This window comes from Notechis scutatus, chromosome 1 (genome assembly GCF_049901735.1).
Source record: "Notechis scutatus isolate UNSWTSFEM ecotype Mainland chromosome 1, rNotScu1.2, whole genome shotgun sequence".
NCBI lineage: Eukaryota > Metazoa > Chordata > Lepidosauria > Squamata > Elapidae > Notechis > Notechis scutatus.
Genome location: NC_142009.1, coordinates 189242975 through 189265353, shown reverse-complemented (window position 1 = coordinate 189265353; position 22379 = coordinate 189242975). Strand labels below are relative to the sequence as shown.

Below are 22379 nucleotides of genomic sequence, written 5' to 3'. Positions count from 1 at the left end.
AAAGAAACAGCAGAAAAGTAAAAGGGGGAAGGAAAATATATATAGAGAGAGGGATATAAATCAGATGGAGAAAAGATTTGGAAAAACAAAAGGGAAGAGAGGTAATGAGGAACAGGAACAGGAAATAAATAAATATGGGAATTGTAAAATAAAGGAAAAATTTTCTTTACCTAGAATACATCGGGACAATGGTTAATGAATTAAGAAAGGGGATTCCGCATTGATATGAGGGATAATAATAATGTACTTTGCAATTACAAATTATAGAATATAGCCTATTGAGAGGAGGGAGGGGCACTGATATCTTTTTAGAAGATGAATGCATTTTCTTATTTTTATTGTTACAAGAAAGGTTAATGTTTATTATACATATTGAAATGATTGAAATGAATTGTGAGGTTTAAAAATGAGATTAATATCAGTGACCAAGCAAAATGGATTAATTGTTTCTTTCTTGTTTCTTTTTTTTATTTTTTGATACCATAAATAAAATTTTATGGAAGTAAAGGGAGAAAATACATTGCGGAATCTGACTGAAAAGTACAATGTAAAGTAGTTTATTTTTCTAGGGATTATTACTATAACTAAGTAAAATATATGTTTAATTGGGAATTACAGATGCGGGAATTAAGGCATATTTAAACCACTGAGGTGACACCCCCAAACTAGTAAAAGGGGAGGGGAAATTTATGTTTTGTTTTATGTGAAAAACTTGTATTAATCTAGACTTTATGAAAAGAATATGCAATGGAATTGCAAATTTGACAAGATAAAAAAGAATTAAAAGGGAATAAGTATGAAGATATGGAAACTATTAGTGATTTGAATGAGAAAAGAGTAGTTTGGAAAAGGCAACGTTTAAAAGAAACGTTAAGACTTAAGAAATACATTTGAAATAAATTGAAATGAATCGAGATGATGTTTAGAATGAGAGTAATATTAATGAATAGCATTAACTTGCCTGTTCCTTTTCTTATATAAAAGTTGAGAGGTAAAATGAGAAAAGAGTATTTTAGAAAAGGCCACGCTTAAAAGAAATGTTAATGTTTAAGAAATATATTTGAAATAAATTGAAATGAATTGAGAAGATGCTTAGAATGAATAATTAAAACAATTAATGTGTTTGTTTCTTTTCTTATGTAAAAGTTGAAACGGAGAAGTAATAATAGAATTAAGTTAAAAATGGACAAGACAGAATGTTGAATGTAAAAATGAATATATAATTACAGTCATATTTGCATGTAAAGGTGGTGACTCGGAATTATGTTGTACACTGAAAAGGGCCAACAGTGGGGTGGGGATGTGGGACATACATCTATAATGGAAAGTCTCTGAATGCTATACTAACTTATCTTACCATGTTCTCTCAACATAAGGATGTGGTTTTTTACCTTCTCAAAAACCAAGCATGAGTCCCCAGCGGTATCCCTCAAGCCGCAGAAGGATCCCACACCCGATGGCGTTTGACCTTCATCTCCAAAAATTCCCCAGCTAAAATGACCACGACTGAGAACTGCGATAACTGGGCCCCACATAATTGAAGGGCACTGGCATTAGAAAAATTTGTTTTAAAAGAGCACGGCCAACTCCATCAAGGACAAACCAAGAAGTTGCAGACAACAAGATATTTCTGTTATGTGTTCCTGTTTCTTGAGATTTATTGGAATGAGATTTTTGCTGGAAAAGATAACTACCGTTGCTCTCCAAATCTAAAAAAAACAAAAGAACAATTTTACTACAATGTTAAAAAAAATTGAAACTCCCCCAAATATGGAGAAATTGAAATGGTTTTAAAGGGGAATGTTTCTGCCATTCTCCAGTCTAGTCTGCAACCCTGAGATTTCTGGTAATCTCCTTTCCAAGTACTAAACAGATTTGACTTGCTTGACTATCTAGATTATTAAAGCTTAGCCAAAAGTATTTTCCTCAACACTAAAAATGTATTAAAATGCACACCATACATCTGTTTGTAGATGCCAAACATTTTGATGGAGTCTCATGAAGAGAGAATAAAGTACAATTTTGAGTGTTCAACTCTTTATATGCTCTAGCCATGAAAAATCCCGAAGATCAAACCATCATTCAAGCAATAGCCTTGGAATCAATAATAAAGTCTGTTCATAAAACACAGTCCCAGTTAATAAGGTTTTTGTCATTAACTGGTCCAGTTTCTAGAGAAGTATGAGATTGACTCACATACAAGGCATTGCAGGAATTCGAATGTGTGAACGTGTACCTCTGAGGCAAGACATGCCTGTTCAGGTAGGTCAGCTTGCAACTGGCAGACAGGATGCATCAATTAGCACACAGTGTCTCATCGTTAGGATGAACGTCCAGTAAAACAATGAGTTTACTTTGGTAAGGATTAAATTTGGAAAAAAAGAAGAGATTGTTTATAACTTCTGGGAAGTTCTGCCAGGTTGTGATTCAGGTTTTGTGGGTTACACCCCAACCTACATAATGATTATACAGTATGGGAGAAGATAGAAGCAGCAGCAGCAGCTGCCTTTTTGCCTCTCAGAGCAGAAGGCATCCAGAGAAGATGGCCTGCAGAGGAAATTCTCTGGGTATCCCAGGCTGGACCTAGACAGCATTCCTGATTGTGCTTCTGAGGATGCATTTTCTTCCAACTAAAAATGGCCAATGTTAATGCTCCTAAAAAGATTAGATAAATAGTTACTTATGGTATTCATTTGTTAGATGCAAAACCTGTCTTTTCTCCAGGTGCATCAACATCCATTCCTATCAGTGAGCATGGTGGTGCAGTGGTTAGAATGAAGTACTGCAAGCTGACTGCCAGCTGCCTGCAGTTCAATTCTCACCAGCTCAAGGTTGACTCAGCATTTCTTCCTTCCGAGCTCAGTAAAATGAGCTTGTTGGGAGCAATATGCTGACACTGTAAACAGCTTAGAGAAGGCTGTAAAGCACTGTGAAGCGCTATTGTTATTGCTATCTCCTATCAGAGCAGGCCTGGAAGAAAGGCTAGAGTGAGTGGGAGTGACTGACCCAAAATCATTCAGTGAATTCCTGCATCTGAACATGACTTCCAAGAGTCAGTTAACAGGAATAAAAGGACAAGGCAATTCAACCCATCCCTCTTCCTTAACTTCCCTTGATATGTTGAAAGGTTGAATCCAGAAACATCCATTTTAAAAATGCCTACGCTTAGGTGAGTCTGCAGCAATATTGTTTGAAACCATTGAGATTTCCTAATGGAAAATACAGTGTCCTCATGCAAGGAAAAAAAATAAAATACAGCGTCTTGCAAGGAAAAAATAAAAGCACCATGACACAATACATCAACTTTTTCCCGGTCAAAATGTTAAGTTGATTAACTAAACTAACAAAAATATTGTACTGTTCGATGATTTTTTTCTTTAAAAAAAAAAAAATCTTCTATTTTGCTTGTTTTTATGTAGTTTTGATTGCTGTGATTGGCCCTGAGTCACACCTTTGAGGCAAAGAGCCGGGGCGCCCTCGGGGATATCCCACAACCGCCTGTCAGCCGGCCAAGTGGGCGGGTCGGGACTTGTTTCCTCCGTTCCCGGCTGGACTGTGCGCGGGGTGGTGCTCTTCTTCCCAGCTCCGGCGGCACCGAGAGGTTGCTGGCTTGGCTCCTTTTTGACATTCACCGGAAACGAGGCGGCCAGAGACCCCGCCAGCCAGCGAGCAAAAAGCCTCGCTTCTCCAAAGCGCACCTGGGCAAGCTCGCTGGAGAGAGAGAGAGAGAGAGAGGACTTGAGGGCACCGTCGGAGGAGCTGGGGGAGGGGGTGCTTCTCGGTCGGCGGGCGCCGCCAATTGGGTGTCCCCATAGGAAGGTAAGGCTTGCTGGGGAAAGCGGAGGGCGCGCTTTGAGAGGGGTGGAGATTAGCCGGGTACTCTTGGCGGGAGGGTGGGGAACGACGCGATGAAGAGACCTGAGAGAACCCCGGGTCTCCCGGCATGGCGGGCACGCGCGCCCTTATTATGGTCGGATTTGAGGGGTGGGAGAGGCGAGCGTAGAGATGGCGTATTCGACCCTTCCTTTGACTCGGTCGAGCGATAAATGGCCGGAGACTCGCTTAAGGCTGGCGGGACAAGTTAAACTTTTATTTTTATTTTGCGCGAGAGAAAGCACTTTGCGCAACGCCGTGAGCGGTTTGAGAGCTTCGGCGATGTGGGGAAAGGAGAGCCGCTTGTGTGGAGCCCTTCCCCACCCACCCCCCTTGAAATGGGACGTTGCATTTTGCTCGTTGCCCTTTGATATAAGTTGTATTTTTGTTGTTGTTGTTGTTCGGCGTCGAAAGAATAGTTTTCTCTCTTGCTTCCGACGCAATTTTTTTTTGGCGGCACCGTGCCTCCCTCGCTCGACCACCTTCCGTGCCTCCCTCGCTCTCTTCCCCTAAAATATTATAACAGTCAGCCATAATGCGCTGGCGATATGTTTGTGCAAAATGTGGGCATGGAGTAAACTTGAGGAACCTCACCCTTGTAGTGAACCTCGGGGTGATTAAGTGCATCTGTCATATCCTGTGGTTTAGGCATTTCCTATCCTCCCGACCGAGTTTCACTGAAAGTCCTTTGAAGTGCTACTGTTTTATCACTCCCCTCTCCCACCCCCCGCCTCCGAGAAATGCAGCCAAGTTTAAAACAACAACAACAACAACAACAACAAAAACTAAGCTAACAAAACTTTTGGTTTCAGTTCGAAAGAGAAAAAAAAATCCAATGCTTTTCTCTCAAAACCGCCCCCCTCTTAATGCTGTAAAACGATGTCATGTGGTCTTTATGCAACCTTTTTGGAATGTCTTTAGAATAACTGGAGGTGGGGGTGAGTAGTTGTAAATCTGGCAGTCAGATGGTTGGTGTGCTTACTCAGGAGTAAGGTTGGCTGAGTTTAAAGCTGTGGCACCAGAACTAGTGACACTGCCCTAGAAAGTGGTAAGGTTCAAATGCAAACATTCCAACCAAGAGAACCATGCTTTGATGTGGAAAATTAAAAGAGCTGCTTGCTGCTGTTGCTGCTGCTGTCCTCAAATGCAGGGAACCCGTGACAGCGTGACTTTAAAAGCCTTGTTTCTGGATCGCAATTTATATCAGCCTTCTTCAATGATGGATGTCTCCGTATAGGATAGATGACATTTCCTGGCATGGTCCTATTGGCTAGGAATTTATCTATTTGTCTATTTTTAGAGCTCATGTATAAAGGTTGCAATAAGGCCCAAACCAAATGGGGTCATTGTGACCTATCAAAATGCATAATCAATGTAATTGTACTTTGCAGTAGTTCGTCAAAAAGCACAGTTTTAATTATGGGTAATATTTTTAGAGGACAATATAGTTTTAATGGGGATGAAGACAAATATAGGGCCTATGTGTCTATCTTTGAGTTATAGGATAGAACATACAGTTATCTTGAAATGCACACCTTTCTTCAACATTCATGTTGGGGTTGGGTGTTCATGCAGAAGTTAAACAAGATGAGCCTTTTTAGTACTTGGGTTGGAGGTAGAGTGGTAGACTAAACTGGAAAAAAAACACATCCCTGAAAAAGACAGTAAATAACTCATGATTTCCATATTGCTGTCAGGAAAACTTTATGTCCACGTTCCTAAAGTCATCCCAAATCAAACTTGAGTGGAACAAGACTTTACTTTTTAAGCAATTCTTAAGAGTGCAGCCAAGCATAAGGGAGCTTTAAACAGTGCAGTTGGATGATGATTCTGCATGTGTTAATTTTCTGTTTTAGTGCTTTTCTACTTTTCCTTTCATTGAAGGAGGGAAGCCAAAATGCCGTAACTGTTCTTTCCTAATGCCTAACCAATGAAGTAGATTAGGGAGAGAAAAAGTGAATTCCTTAACATCACATGGTGAACTTTCTACAATTTTTATGGTCAAAGTCTAGTATTCTGATAACAACTACTATGCATGGCCATGTAGAGGTTATTCTAAGACTGTTGGAGATTTTCTGGTCTTCCGCTAATTCCCCTGATACAAACTACCAGCAGTTTGTCTTGTACACAAATAACTTGAACCAAAGAAAGGAGACTTCTGCACGTGGCAGTGTTAGTTATAACAGGGTTATATCAACAGCTTTGGGGGATTAACTTCTTTATTATGTAGCAGTCCTGTATAATGCAGTAATATGCAACGACAAAAGGGAAGACCTCTCATTTCCTCTTCCTTCCTGCACTTTCTCCTCCTCCATACAACGCTGGTCCTGGCAGGCTTCCAAGCAGACTTTTGCTCTTGCCAAGCGATTGCATAAAAATCATATGGCAGATCTAGAAACGTTGGTATTAAGGAGGTTATCATAGCCTTAACAGATTTTCCTTCAAGAGGCAGCGTGTGGAAAAATATGGTCCGATTGCTCCATGCATGTAGTCCTCGACTTACGACCACAATTGAGCCCAACATTTCTGTTGCTTAAATGAGACATTTGTTAAGTGAGTTTTGCCCCATTTTATGAACTTCCTTGCCTCAGTTGTTAAGTGAATCATTGCAGTTGATAAGTTGGTAACCTGGTTGTTAAAGTGATTTTGGCTTCCCCCTTCACTTTGCCTGTCAGAACAAGCTTTGCTTGGCAAAAGAGGATCCCATGGGCCTGGGACACTGCAATCGTCATAAATATGAGCCAGTTGCCAAGTGGCCGAATTTTGATCATGTGACCATGGGGATGCTGCAACAGTCATAATTGTGAAAAACAGTCATATGTCACTTTTTCAGTACCGTTGTAACTTCGAACAGTAATTAAATGAACTGTTGTAAGTTGAGGACTACCTGTATTAACAGAGTGCCCTTAAAACTACTTTTGAGGATTGCTTTAGGGAGACTGTCCAGCAAGGCTGGACTTGTTGCAGTACTTTGGAAGAATAAACTGATGAGAGATCCAGGGATTTATGAGATTATATCCAGCTACTGCACCTGCAGAGCTTCTTCCCTCTTCCTGAATATCCTTGTGTATAAGCCTCTTCTAAACTAGAATTTCTTTTGCCTGGGTATAACATGTTCCCATCAACCTTTGGGGAGCAAGCTTCTGCAGTATTTTGTTGCTGTTGTTGCATATTCAGCTTCCAGGATGTATCAAAGGGATCTTCAACATGAAAATTCAATTTTCTCCAAAAGTTAGTGGTCCTATCCATGCTCTGGCCCTGCCTCTAAATAAAATGCAGAGTAGAGATTGCAACACATCACTTCAGAACTAGGTTTGAAATAGCGGTTTCTCCTTCCTAAAGCCAGATTCCTCTCCATGGAGGAATTGCACGCTGGGCATAACCACAAAAGTATGATAGCAATTACGTTCACCATGTGTAGAAAAAAAGACAAAGTGACTACAGTACAGTGCTTGTTTGTGCCTTCTCGATGTTGCAGATCATCAAGACAAGAGACTACTAGAAGAGAGAACTCCTGAATCTATATGCTGTGCTAAAAGATTTATCTTTCTTCCTTCTCTGAAAGCTCTCGGGCCCAGGAGCTTTTGTAAGTTAATTCAACAGCTAGGTATGAAAGATGCCTGAATTTCAAAACAGAGAATATTCCCTGTGAGTCAGAGGTGGATCATTTATCGCAAAACCAGTTTTCATGGCTGAAATCCTGTTCTGTGAAATTTAGTTCTTCATAAAGCAAGACATTCCCCAACCAGTTTCTAGTTGAAGAGATCATTTCTGTTGATTAGGACTCAGCATGATAAGGTGTCTTAGGTGACTATAGTGGGTTGGTTTTAGATTCTGGATTTGCAGTAAGTTGGGAAATTGAAAGGAAAATTTATTCTCTACATTTCTCTCTGTTAAGGGTTGGAGCTGCTAATTCTTATCCTGAGCACCTCTGTGAAGAAAATTGGATCTTTCTGGCATAGACTTTTAGGGAAGGGAAAACTTTACTTGATTCTTTCTATTGTTCAGCAACTACTCTCCAGAGACTGGAGAAAAAAATTTGGGGGAGAAAATTTGGTGCTACTACAATCCTGATGCCTACATCTATCTGATGTTTTCAGTGTTATTGTCACTACTGTTACAATAACAACAAGAACTATGTCATTACTACATTTGCAAATTATCTTTTCTTATGCTGAAACCACACAATAAAGGGCCAAGTGATAATATGTAATTTCTTTTCTTATGTAATACTTGCATTATTAATTTATTTGTTTTCAAGTTATTTGAAAGAGGACGATTCAGAAACCAAATGCAATATGTATACATAGTTGTCACTCTAAAAATGGTTGGTCAAATTCCTCGAAAGCCATAGAAGTATATTTTTTCCCAAATAAGGAAACTTGGCACATTCTGCTGTGTTTTAAGCTAGTACAAATGTAGTGCTTACTTTATTGGCAATACATTGGCCTGCTGCCTTTGCATAAAAGTGCTGAAAGCTATTTCATCTCTTCCTTTTTATTTTTATTTATTTTAAATTCCAAGTCGAAAGAGATAGTGAAGAATGATTTAGCCCTAGGATATGTTGCAAATTTAGTGGCTAAAAGTTGCAAATAATATTATGTTATAGGTGTATGGGTTTGCTGTCCTGTATGGCTTGTGCAATTTTTGGAAACATGCTTTGCTCTTTTTAGGCTAAATATTTTTATCTATTTTAAGCAATAAAAACTCTTAAGAACAAGCTTTTCATAATAGGAGGAATTAAGGCTCAGTTTGTTTCATACTGAATCTGGAAATATTAAATTTTGAATGATTAATATTACTGATATTATTTGACAAGTGGCAAATTCTGTACAGCCTAAGGTTTGAGCAGACATAACAAAAATGTGAGTGCTTAGGACAATTTAAAACGGAGGAGGAACAGGCTGAACTTCTCAGTGATGGACATTAATTTATGATTGATTGATTTCTCACCCTTCTTTTCTTAGAAAAAGAGCAGGGTTGATTTGCTGGAATCCTTCATTAAACAATCAGTGCTGGAATTATTAGTATTTAAAACTGACATTGAGTTTTACACATGAAGCCATTTTTAAAAGCATCAATCTAGTTTTCTTAAAACATGTTAGAATCAATATGTCCATTAAAAAAAATGACAGCATGTGATAGGTCTTTATGTACATCCATTTGTATGCTGCCTGTTATGATTCCAGTTTATTAAACTAAACACAACCACATAAAAGCAAGAAAAAATTATTGTTCATAGGAGAATGATTTTTATCAGCCTCGGAATAAACCCTGTGTTTTTTAGAACAAAAGTATTAAAAGAAGGGGATTGGGAAGAAATAACAGTCTTTTTAAAAAATATTTTTGTTGAATATTTTTTTAAAAGTTAAAAGATAAACCCTAACTGTGAGAAAAAAGGCTTTAAAAAGATGGTGAAAATGATAAAGAGCATAGAGAAAGAAAGAAAACAAGATATTCCCAATGTTCTTTATAGCTGTTATAGACATACTTGAAAACATTTCTCCCTTCAAAATTACAAAACATGGTTCCTTTCTGTCCATTTCCCACCCATATTAATTGATAAATGTGGATAGCAATATTTTGTTTTTACCCACGTTCAGCAAAAAGTCCATAAAGGATTTCCAGTCTTTTATAAAAAGTATTGTTCCTTCCTAATCAAACAAACCAATTTGGCTATTTGTAAAAAATCCTTTCTTATGAGCAAACTTTAAGCTATTTGTAGCATGCACATAGTCTTAAAGTGAAGAGAAAACCAGTTCCCTTATTATTAGCTTTCCTAAATAGCTTATCTAATGACAATTCTTGCTTTCAGAAGGATTTAATCTAATCCAGGCTCATCCATGCAAATCAATCAATAAAAATACCTGTTATCCTTTTGCTTCCTTTTTGTTTCATGAAAAAGAAAAGGAGAGCAAAGTTTTTATAAAGCTCTTAATTTATAAGGAACAAAGGACCACCCGAAGGAAGGGGTAGGCTTCAAAAATCTTAGCAAAGGGTTCTTTGCCCGGTTGCTGGATGGGCGTGGCCTTGTCGGCTTCCTGCCCCACAGTGGGGAGGCGTTTTTGCCCTCCCATTGCTCCGGAGGCTTTTTTCGAGCCTCCGGGAGGGTGAAAATGGCCTCCCCGGGCTCCAGAGGCTCTCTGGAAGCCAGAAATAGGCCCATTTCCGACCTTCCTGAACTTCCGGGAGGCCCGTTTTTTGCCCTCCCCGAGCTTCCGCGCACGGCCTGCACTTACCTGCATCCAAAACGGGCCACATGGGGACTGCGGGGCAGGGCTGGGGTGGGTGGGCAGGGCCAGCCAGGAGTGGGATTTGGGGGTTCTCCAAACTGCACAGAATCTTAGCTAGGGGCTCTCCCGAACCCCTGCGAACCCCCAGCAGCCCACCCTGCCCGGAGGCAGTTAAAAACCATCCATAAACCAGTTATTTCTTTGTATGGAAATGCTAAGTTCCTAAAATCTATGGACCCAGGAGTTAAACTGTAGTTTTTCTACAGGAGGAAGAAAAGGAACCCCATAGGTGTCTAGCACATCTGACAGTCATGTGCAAAATGCTGTTTCTTTTTCCTAAGTTGTCTTAACATTCACTTTGGAACAAGCAAAGACTGTTGCTAATGATGAGCAAAAAGGCAAGCTGCCAAATAACAGGAACTCAGCGAGTATCTATTTAACTATATTGAACTGAACACACTGTTGTTAAAAAGGTAGATATCCAAAGCACAAACCAAAATAGACAGAAACACAAAACACAACAAAGTGTCTCTTAGATTTTGTTCTCACTGGTGTTGAAGATGATACTTTTGAAGCTGTAAAAAATAATTGCCAGCCAGTGAAGAACTCCCTTTCCAACCTCAACAAATCTATAGAATATAAGTCACTTCTTTGTTGTTGTTGGGTTTTTCTTTCTTTTGGTAAACTCTCAAGGCACATTAACTTATTTAGATCAAAAACAAAGTTCAGTCCATCCTACAGAGCCATTTCTAAAGTAACTTTCACCTTATGAAAACAAAGTACTTCCTTTTCATAAGGTGAATGTTACTTTAGAATTGTCCCTGTTTGATGGATTATGACCAAATGATTCCTTCACATGTACATCATGTGTTACTAATATGCTTGCATACAACAAAGCCAATCACCCTAACCTTCCTCATGGCTTTCCTACAATAGTAGCAGGAGCTCCTGATGGTGTTTCTGTAAATGATATGACCAGGGGGTTGAGGAATTTCTTCTTTCTTAAAACAGCAGTTTATATCTAATAAAACTTAAACATTCAGTTCTTAGGAAAGGATGAGAGAAATTCTTGGCTTGCAAAGGTAAAGCAGAACTTTTAGTTTGATCTTTCTTGATAATACCTTTCTTTGGTTACATAGTTTAGAACCACAAAGGTTAATCTTGTGTAATATTTACAGGGGATATGTAACATATAATACATAAGTAGATGTGCATATATATTATGTATCAAACTCTATGTCTGTCTGTCTGTCATCTATCGTATCTATCATCTACCGTATCTGTCTGTCTGTCTACCTGTCTACTGACTACCTGGCTATACATCTATTTATCATCTGTCCGTCCATCTGTCTGTCTATCTATCATCTATACCTACCTACCTACCTAAGCATTTACATATAACATATATTCATATAACATATAATATATACATATATTCTGGATCTTGGAAAGATTGGCCAGTGGATCCTAATGCAGTTACAATATTTTAGGATGAAGCCTTTTGTAGATTGTTACCACTAATGCAATGTTGCCATATTGAAACAGCCCTTAGCAGTTTCATTTCAAATGTGTTGGGTTATAAATTGTCTGACCACCCTCCAGGATGCTTGCAGATTTAGGTAAACTAAGTCTTAAATCGTTTACTGTATGTTTTTGCTTATGATCAGTTTTTACACTTATGGCCGTTGCAGCACCCCTATGGTCATGGGATCAAAATTCAGGTGCTTGCTTGGCAACTGGTTCATATTTAAGACGGTTGCAATGTCCCGGAGTTATGTGATCACCTTTTACGACCTTTTGACAAGCAAAGTCAAGGGGGAAGTCAGATTCACTTAACTGCAATGATTCACTTAACAAATGTGGCCAGAAAAATCGTAAAATGGGGGCAAAACTCACTTAACAAATGTCTTACTTATTAACATATAAATTTTGGGCTCCATTGTGTTTGTAAGTCGAGGACTACCTGTAAAAGAAGGCTGGAGGATTCCAGTCTCAGTTCCCATGATTTTGTACTCTGCTCCCTTATTTTTGGCAGTCATTAAAAGAAATACTCTGAATTTTAGGTAGTTTGAAGAACTCAGAAGAACTCTTGAGGTGATGGGAGGATCACCAAAAATGAAGGATGATCATGTTTTAATGGTCTACCCAATCAGGAAGGATCCCAAGAAGACCTAAGAGAATTATTGTTTTGCTAGTTGTGCAAGATTGACAACTAAGCATAATTAAAGCCTTAAATTAACTGTGGGGAGGGGTTAGTAAGAAACAATTAACTGTACACATTTAGATATAGTATATATTAGGCACACACTAATATAGTAGCAGTAGTCCTACTTTACATGAAACAGGTTAATCACTGGAAGATAGAAGGGAATAAATCATAAAGTAACTCCTTTACTGCATGCCAAGCTTCTTCAAAATAAAATTCTAGGAGGAGACGATGTTCCTCTATTTAAGTGAAATGTGGTTTAATGATTAATCTTTAGATCTGAAAGAGACACTATGACTTTACTATCTCTTGAATTGTGCCACAAATAAAGACAAATTTTGTTTACAAGAATCTCTTTTGCATGCTGGATTTTTTCTGGTTGGATCCTGAGGGCCTCCCCCACTCCCCCCACAAATTATACTGTCTTAAATATTCATATGGCAAAATGAGCCAAGTGTATCAATAAGTGCAACATAATGTGTTCCAGAGCCTTACAAATGATGTTACTTTTCATTTTGTGAATGAATATGTAATCATCTCTGTCTCTCCCTCCCTCCCCCCTTTCTTTTTTTGGGGTAGAGCAGTTAGTTCTGCATTAATATGTTAGATAAGGAAAAACGAAGGTGTATAGAACTTCATTTGGCTATCTGCTCTTGCCTCTTTCCTCTAGCACAAGTTTTGGTGGTTTCCCAAAAGTGCTGCTGACGGATTTCATAGAACATGCTTGCAAATGAATTGGGTAGGCTCAGGCAACAAATAATTAAAGAGAATTTATCAGAACAATCTTATCAATGTGTTTTGCTACTTGAACAAGATACATTGTTTTTTAACATCATAGCCTCTATTAAGACAGTAGTAGCACAAGGGATATAATATTTATGTATTTACTTATGGGTAAATGCCATTTATATTGCACCATTTATAAAAATTCCAAAGCAATGCAAAGCAATCATCAACAAACTTTAATTTAAAAAAAAAAAGCCATGGAAGGCAGAAAACCAAACACCCAGAGAGGTATACCTCAAGTATACCATGCATTTCATAGAAGCTACAAATAACGTATAAATACCTGACAGAACAGTAGGCTTTAGATGGGATAAAAGAAAAAAATCAAAGCTGGCTTGGTGCATTTCTTTGAGTTACCAATTCCATATTTAGAATTGCCAATCACTATCTCATATAGTTTCTACAATGGTTTTTTTGTCCTCCAGATTTAAGAAGGCAGGTATGTGGTTATCAGGACTGAGCCAGGTGTGCCATTTAGTTCTCCAAACTTTTGCATTATTTATTTTAACCATCTTCATCCTGCTTGAGAACAGCACTCAGTTCTGTCCACAACTGTACAGAAATACATTTAGAAAATGATCTAAGGTACTTTATTATCTACATTAGTGTAATGGGTTTTTAAGATCTTATTTTGAGGAAGGATCACATTTATTCAGTGATGCAGTCCCAAACTATGTCAGAATTATTAAAAATATAAATAAATAAAAGCTGATCTTGTAATTTGTGATTTTAATGAATATTTTTATGTCCTATTGATGAACAAGACACTATGATCCAGTTTAAGTATAAACCAAACTAAACTCTGACACAGTATTCATGTAGGGGTACACAAAAGGAGGGGAAGGGAGAGGGAGGGAGGGAGGGAGGGAGTGGGGAGAGAGAATATAATTGCTTCCTTTTTCTGTAACTACAAATAAGCCATGAAGGAAGGAAAAAATGTATTTTGGCCAGTTACACTTAAAACTCCAAATCAAGCATTTATTCTTTAGCAAAGATTTGCAGCCAGGGTACTTGGTCTGGAAAGATGAGTGTTGTGCTAGATTCGTCAGGGACTTAGGTTGTGTATATTTCTTCAAGTGATTCAACAAGATTCATGACATAGCCTAGATTCCAAAGCTCCTAGGCAAGCTGCAAATATCCTTTCCCTTTGACAGCGTATGTCACTGTAAGGGAATTGGTCTGTCTTTCAATATGTGCCGGCACACATACAAGAACCTTTTCCGGTAGTTCTGTAGGATCTGAACATAGGAGGAAATGTGCTGTATATTCTAGTTGCTCTTCTACAAAAAAAAATAGTTTGGGGACTTTGTACTGAAGGTATGCAATGTGAGTGTCACAGCCTTTTGTGTCAATAAGAACTTATTTGCATTGTGGTATAAAGGAAAGTTAAGAATTCAGTGACTCGTGACATCAAAAGTCTAATATATGTTTTTTTCCTTACAGATTTTTTAGTGGTATATATATTGTCATTATGAGATGTTGTCTCTCGGTGCTTCATTTGTGCAAATTAAATTCGATGATCTGCAGTTCTTTGAAAACTGTGGCGGCGGAAGTTTTGGGAGTGTATATCGAGCCCGATGGGTATCTCAGGACAAGGAGGTGGCTGTGAAGAAGCTGCTTAAAATAGAAAAAGAGGTAAGGCCCTGAGCATTTACATTTATGCTTTGAACTGGAAGTTATAGTCCCAGCTGTTCGTTTTTGCTGTTTCTGAGTTCTGTGATGTGTTTTCTCCTTCAATTCTCAAGAATATAATACTGGGTAACTCTACTATTAACAAAAACCAGAAAACCATTTTAAAGTTGGATAGCCCAACTTTAGGATAGAATTAATCAAATAAAGTTAACATAGAATGTATTAAACTGTAAATATAAAAAACAATATGTTTATGAGTGGAGTAGAATCAAATCATTTTCGCTTCCAGATTTTTAAGCAGGTTGTGCCATGTAAATAAGATGCTCTATCCTTTTGCTAAAATAGGTGCTGCTCCATAATTGGATTTTGGTACTCAGATATCAAGTTACTTGTCATGTTGGTTTTCATGGGAATCACATGCTTTCTATTGGGACAATGTTGGTGTGCAACATCGTATTCCAGTCAGACTTGTATTTTTGGAAACGTGTTGTAATACTAATAGGCATTCTCAGGAAAAATCTGTCCTTCCATTCTAAAGCAAGGCAATGCCGTTAACAATCCTGAATTTGACTGTCTTGAAAGAGGAGGAAATTGTAGTAGTGAATATTTCTTGACTTGGATAGGGTGGCGATGGGGCTCTGTGCATGTGTGTGGAAAGGGGTATCAAAGTTCCTCCTTAGCAATAATATATGTAGGGCCAGTTCCTGATGCAGAGAGAATACTTCCACACTATGAAGGAAGTGGCTTTAGTAGGAAGAATGTGAACTTCTAACATCTCAATCTTTTATTTCATGGCAGGGAAATAGCAATAGCAATAGCACTTAAACTTATATACCGCTTTGTAGTGCTTTACAGCCCCCCTCTAAGCGGTTTACAGAGTCAGCATATTGCCCCCAACAATCTGGGTCCTCATTTTACCCACCTCGGAAGGATGGAAGGCTGAGTCAACCTTGAGCCTGGTGGGATTTGCCAAATTGCAGGCAGCTGGCTGCAGCAGAAGTACCTTACGGTACTGCACTCTAACCATTGCGCCACCGAGGCTCTACTGATAGTAATAGTAATCTTGACAGAAAATATGTTTATATTATGGACAGTATTAAATCCACATTTCCAATGATTAGCCAGAGTAGTAGGCCCCAATTCAATATGATAAACCAAATCGATTAGTTCGAAGAGAGTAAAGCATTTATTTAGTTCGTAGTTACAACAGCACTGGAAAAAGTTACTTTGGACTGTTTTTGCATTGTTTTCACAACTGTTGTAACTTCCCCATGGTCACCTGACTAAAATTTAGGTGCTTGGCAACTGGCAAGTTCTTACGACAGTTGCACTGTTCCAGGGTCATGTGATCCCCATTTGTGATCTTCCCAGCCACCTTCCAACAAGCAAAATGAAAGGGGGAAGCCAGGTTCATTTAATGACCACATGATTCACTTAACTGCTGTGATTTGTCACAACTGTGGCAAAAAGGTTGTAAAAGGGGGCAAAACAATTGTCTTGCTTAGCAACAGAAATTTGGGGCTTGATTGTGTTTGTAAATCAAGCACTGCCTGTTGCAAATCAAATTACAACATTCTTATTAAATGTTCTCATTAAATCAACATTCCCTTGGTTGTCTTGGAGAATTTAAGGAAAAAACAAAGTGGTAAACACAGTAAATCAGAGGAAATACAACAAAATCAAGTTTTAAGTAGTCTTAATATCTGTTTTGCAACATGTATAACAGCCAGTGCGAAACTCATCTTCTTTATTTCTTCTTTATTTGTAATTTATTTCTTTATTGAAAAAATTGATATGTTTGAAACTGAGAAGTGAACAAGTATTTGAAATGTGAACTGTATGCTGAAGAAAATTCCTTTAAAATTTATATCAGCAATCTATTTCAGTTTTTATGAAACAATTGTTATAATATAGGATAAAATAGTTATTATAGTAATAATCATAATTGTTATTATTATGATTATTTGTATTTCTCAGGATCAAAAGACCCCTTTGCTTGATATTTTGTTTTTATTATTTATTCATGATTAACGTGTCTCCTGACTTTCTATCTTTATGGCATTCAGGACAGCTTAAATAATTAATGCAAATTCCAAAGATTAAGAATAAAAACAGTACAGTAAAATTCAAAGCAGTATTAGTAAATCCAATTCAATTGTCTACTGTCAAAAATTGCTTCTATAGAGATTTATTCTAGAGTAGGTTTAAATGAGTTCAGTGGAGCTTACTAACTGAGTAGAATAGAACTGCACCCAAAAGAATTAAAGGACCACATGTGATATTCCAGATTTTTTCTTTCTTTTAATCCCTTGCATCAGGGCAGAGTTGGGGCAATTGAATAGAGCTGAGCATTTACTGGCTGGGTGCTCTTCCTGACGCCTTTGCGGAGTTCATAGCAGATATTTTCTCTTTGCGCCCAGAGAGAGAAATATCTCCTACTATGTACAATCAAACTCACAGCCTCCTGATTGAGAGTGAGAGAGTTCCACCTCCAGACTGCAATGCCACTCACTTGACATTCCTGAATTAAACCACAGTTTCTGTGCTCAATTGCAGGAGTTCCCAACCTTTCCAGCCTGGCATCCCAGCCTGATATGGGGCGGGGCTGTGTGAGTGGCAGACGCACACCACTCCATTTGTGCGAGTGGTGCGTGCCCTCCACTCATGCCAATGGTGCTTCAGGCAGAAGCAGAGGGTGCTTGCATATGTGCAGGAAACTCCACTTGTGCGAGCAGCAGGCACTTGCGCTCGTGGGGGTGCAGCTTTGTGCACCAGCACAGACACCCTCCTCTTGTGTGAGTGAAGCTTTGCATGCACGTGCGTGTTTGTTCACCACTGACATGAGTGGAGTGGAGCTTTCTCCCGCAGCCCGGTTTTGAACAGCTGCTGCCCGGGGTTTGGAGACCCCCGCTCTATTGTGTGTTATGCAAGTAGACATCTGCTTGCACATTGTGGCTTCTTTTTACTTTGCTTTCTCCTCTCCTTCCAAAATCTGCTTTAAGGTGGTCCCTCATTCAGTTGAAGGAATCATGCAGCCTAGCACAAAGACAACTAATTTTCACTTTGTTGTTTCTAAAAATATCTCTAAGTGAAATAGAACTATAATTTTCATTGCCTAAAGTAAGCAGTTCTGTCACGTCTTTTCCTCCCTAATTCATAAATTAAGGGGCTTCACCTAGCCCTTTTCTGCTAATCTCAATAAAGCTGATCAGAGTACTATTTGGATAGGAGACCACCAGGAAATCTGAGGATTGAAAATTAGGGAAGCCGGAAAAAAGTAGTAGTAACAAACTATGTCTATGTTGCTGATAAGAAATGTACATGTATAAGCCCATTAGGTATCAAGACCAACCCAAGGAAATTCTTAGTGTTCCTATCTTAATTTAATTCAGATTACAAATCTCTGTTTCCCTTGCAGACCTAAATATCCTCAAATTACTTGTGAAATTCAGCCTTAATATAATTCCATTATTAGTTGAAGGTTAATAATTTCATTTATGATCGGTTGTAAATTTTTATTTTAAAATCATTGAGATGCCATTGCAGTTTGTTTCCATAAATATACTTTTGCCAGTCAGTTTGGAGCCTGTTTCATTCTTGGAAAAATTTAATCAAAATGCTTTGCTTGTTGTTGTTTGTACTAGCAAATATAAGTTTTATACGGACCATGGGAATTTCATGTGGTAATAGAAACATTTCATATTTTAGATAAATTGAACAGTTTTGTAATCTGAGAGTAGGGTAGTTGTATATATTGTTTGGGTTCTTGGAAGTGTTAGAATTATGTGTCTCTGGCATGTTTAATTTAATTTATAGCACATTGCCAAGAGATTCACACTAGCAGTTTATTCTGTTTATACAGTGGATTTGCAACAAGAAATTACAACTTAGATATTCAGTCTATGGTGCCAAAACAACCCCCAAGAATCTGGCAGTAATTTTTCCAACTAACTGATTAAAAGGTATAAGCTTTTGTGAGTTGCAGCTAACTTCATCACATATACAGAGTGACTAGACTGATGTAGGAGGGGAGATGGGGGCAAGAAAAGGCAAGAAGAAAAAGGTGTGAAGGAAAGATCAGGGAAGAGAGGTTGGTTGTGTAGAAACAGGCTATATATGTGACGCATGTTACAAGCACCTTGCTGGTTAATGATTTTAATATGTGAAAAACCCATTGTATTTGTTGAGAACCTGAGACCTTCTGAGATTGCCTGAAACCATAATGTATGACAGTTCAACAACTGCTTACTTAATGGTGCTGTTAAAGTCCAGCTAAAACAGTAATTTCAAAGTGTTCTGAAAGGTTAAAATGCTTTGATATTATTTCAGTCTTGCTTGATTGGTGATGTCAGTCTTGTGTCCATTCTGTGCAAAGTTTGTTCTATTTCTCCTATGTAGAATCCATATAGGCATTGCTGCAGATGATGACTTCTAATCTTGTGGGTACACTAATTGTGGTTTGTCGTGGGACTGTTTGGTGTAGATTTGGGGGCACAGTAGACATGTAAGGTTTTTGGAGAGGGAGAACAGATCTTATGGTGAGAAATAGCTGAGTTAACTTTTAATTAGATAACCTGAGACAGAGGTGTCAAACTTGTGGCCCATGCGTAACACTCTGGCTGCACCCACACCCGGTTTAGAAGGGGAAAAAGTCACGATATGTCATGTGACAATGTGATGACACGAGTTTAACACCCTTGCCCTGAGATATTTTTGTGCAGAGTGATGGCAAGTACTAATGATAACTGAATGAATAAAGGATGAAATGTATGAGCAAAAATGCAGAATGAGTAAAAATGCAGTAAAGATAGAGTTGGAAGGCCATTGGGTCCCCAAGTGGTCCTCCTATTTCTATTTCCTTGTTTATGTTTTCTCTGTTGGGTTGTGTCAGATCAAGAATATCTCATTCTCTTATACTCTTTTCCACTCACTGAAAGTTACTGGAAAGGCAACTGAGGAATTTCCCGGAAGCACAATGTTTGGCAATATTTCTCTCCCAACAAATGCTGAGATAATTGAAGTCCTCACCAATACTATATCATGTCTTGATCAAAGATTTGCAATTTGTTTTTGGAAGCATTTTCTCCATAGTTTTATTGAAGTAAGTAAATATCAACAATAGCATTGTTCCTGCATCCTTCCATTCATTTTAATCCACTTTTTTAAAGCACAGTGAAATTAATTCATTCACAATTATATTTCCTCCTTTTATTGTTTCTGTTTCTTCTGAACAAATCTGCTACATTCCATTTTTGGGTGTCATTCCACCAAGTCTCCATAATACCTTTTAATATTTGCTTTTTTATATTGAAAAGTCATTTTAATCTTCTTTATTTTTCTATATTCTGGGTTTTGGTACTGTATATAGACAGTAGTTTTAATTCCACCTGATCACGTTTTCCCATATTTCAGTGAAATATATGTTTGCGATCCTTGTCCATCACTGTACAGGTAGTCCTTGAGTTACAACCAGAATAGAACCTTTTCCATTATGGTTGTGAATCATAATGGTTGTAAAACAAGTAAGTTAGATGACCAGCCCAATTTTATGATGTTTTTTTGTGGCAGTTGTTAAAGCCAGTGTGGTGGTTGTAAGTATGAACCCATTGTTTGCTATTGGCCAGATTTTTCTGAAAACTAGAAATAACTGCTGGTTTTCTGCAAAACCATTATAAATAATGTCACTTGACATTGCAAGTGGCCATAAATGCAGCGATAATTGAGTGCTTGAAATCTGGACACATGAATTCAGGCTGGGGCTTTCCCATTGGAACTTCAGATCTATGGTTATAAGTCCTCCTTTTCAGGTAATTTGTAACTTTGAACAGTTGCTAAATAATCAGTCATAAGTTAAGGACTACCTCTAAAGGAAATAAGACAGGAGGAGAACAGCAGTCAGATAATAGGACCAAGAAATTAATGTGACCAAATATCTTGGACAAGCCCTTCCACTGTTCCCAGAAGATAACATGAGGGAGGAAGAAGCAAATTAAATCTTGCAACCTATATAGCTTTGTAGAGCTATAGAGCTGAAGAAGCTTCTTGGATGAGAAGCTAAACATCTTCAAAGAAAAACCAGAAAGCCCAGTTGGCTTTTGAATAAACACCTTTGGGACTATGTAGCTTTGATTTCTTAGTCTTGTCTACCTTATTGGGCTGACAATCATTCAGATCCAGAAACCAAATCTCCTAATTCATATAATTCATATAATTCAAGTTGTGTTCTTCCAGTCCAAAAGAAGTATATCTTTTAAAATAAGTATAAGCTGGGAAAATTTGTCTCATAACACAATAGAAAAAATTAGATGAAGATCCTACAGTTTCAAAGGTGGATGCTGGTTACATAGAGAGATAAGGTCTTGAAATAATGGATAGCTTAGTAAGAAATATTAAAAAACCTGAGAAGATAAAAAGAGTTTGTAACTTAGCTTGATTCCTGGAGAACACTTCACAATAGTAGAGGTTCTGGTATAAGTAGAAACTTCTGAAGTCTTCGTGGGTCAAAGAGCAATCAGGTTTGGCTAAGCTCCAGAGGATTTTAGAATTTAAGTGGCTGAGAAATAAGTGCTTATAACCATTAGTATGAATGGAGCAATCTGTGTTAGCCAGCGAAGATTTATGGGACTGAGTGATATGCAGTTTAATAGTCATTTGGGGGAGAACAGAAATTATACCAAATGTACACAATTTCCTAGCCCACCAGCTTACTTTGTCCTTTCCAAAAAGACAATAAGCTGCCAGATAAATTGACGTAGTCACAAAACGTCTGTTTACGTCTGTCTAAGGCTGAGGAATATAGCTATGTGAGTAAATGGTTGAAGTTGCTGAAGTTTTCCCCACAAACCCTTCCTCCCAAAGTTGCTGGAGCAATTGATAGTACTCTGATTTAAAAACCACACTTAATTGCTCTCTGCTTCTTCACCAAGGCACTTTAGAATATTAGCTAGCACCAAAAAGTAATTCTAAAAATTCTGTTCACCCTTTTCATGGACAAAGTCTGTAAATCAACATTAAAATATTTTACATAGGCTGGAATTTTACGTCAGCAGATAACCCAATTAATATATTTTTGTATGTCTTTGTCTGATGTGCCTCTTTTTCATAAAAGAATGTAGTGTTCTCTATTACTTATTTATATGACAGAATGTTTTAGACCAGTGGTGTCAAATTTGATTTCATTGAGGGCCGCATTAGGGTTGTGTTTGATCTCAGGGGGCCATGGTGGGCATGGCCAGGGTGGGCGTGGCCAGCTTGAGGTCACTCGTGTCGGAGGCACCTGTGGTGGCCTGAGCGCTCTGCCAGGGAAAGTGGGCCCCCTGAGCTCTGTTTTCAGCTGTATGGCCTCCTGCAACTCTCTAGCAGCGAAAACAGAGCTTGAGAGGGCCGCTTGCAGCCCTCACAAGCTCCATTTGTGGCTGCAACAGCCTCTTGCAATCCTCTGTCACTAAAAATGAAGCTCGGGTAGGCTGCACACAGTCCCCCGGGCCCCATTTTTGATCGTGACAGCCTCCTGCAACCCTCCCCAGACTCCATTTTTGCTGGCAGAGGCACCATGGGCTGTTCCTTCACTGTTTCCAGGGAAGTCCCATGGGCCAGATCTAAGCACCCCGTGGACCAGATCTGGCCCGCGGGCCTTGAGTTTGACACCC

The 22379-nt window shown here is 38.5% G+C and overlaps 1 protein-coding gene across 3 annotated transcripts in view; it reads left to right on the top strand.

Annotated features, from left to right (window-relative positions):
• Positions 1 to 3514: 3514 nt before the first annotated feature.
• MAP3K20 (mitogen-activated protein kinase kinase kinase 20) overlaps positions 3515 to 22379 on the top strand; it is a 115450-nt gene continuing 96585 nt past the window's right edge. Inside the window, exons 1-2 of one of the 3 annotated variants that reach the window (XM_026677699.2) lie at positions 3515 to 3819; positions 14542 to 14733. In XM_026677699.2, coding sequence (XP_026533484.1) covers positions 14575 to 14733 — 159 coding nt within the window. In that variant the 5' untranslated portion in view covers positions 3515 to 3819; positions 14542 to 14574. Of the gene's footprint in view, positions 3820 to 14250; positions 14425 to 14541; positions 14734 to 22379 lie in introns of those variants that run through there. The other 2 variants (XM_087949708.1, XM_087949709.1) reach the window with 2 other exon arrangements.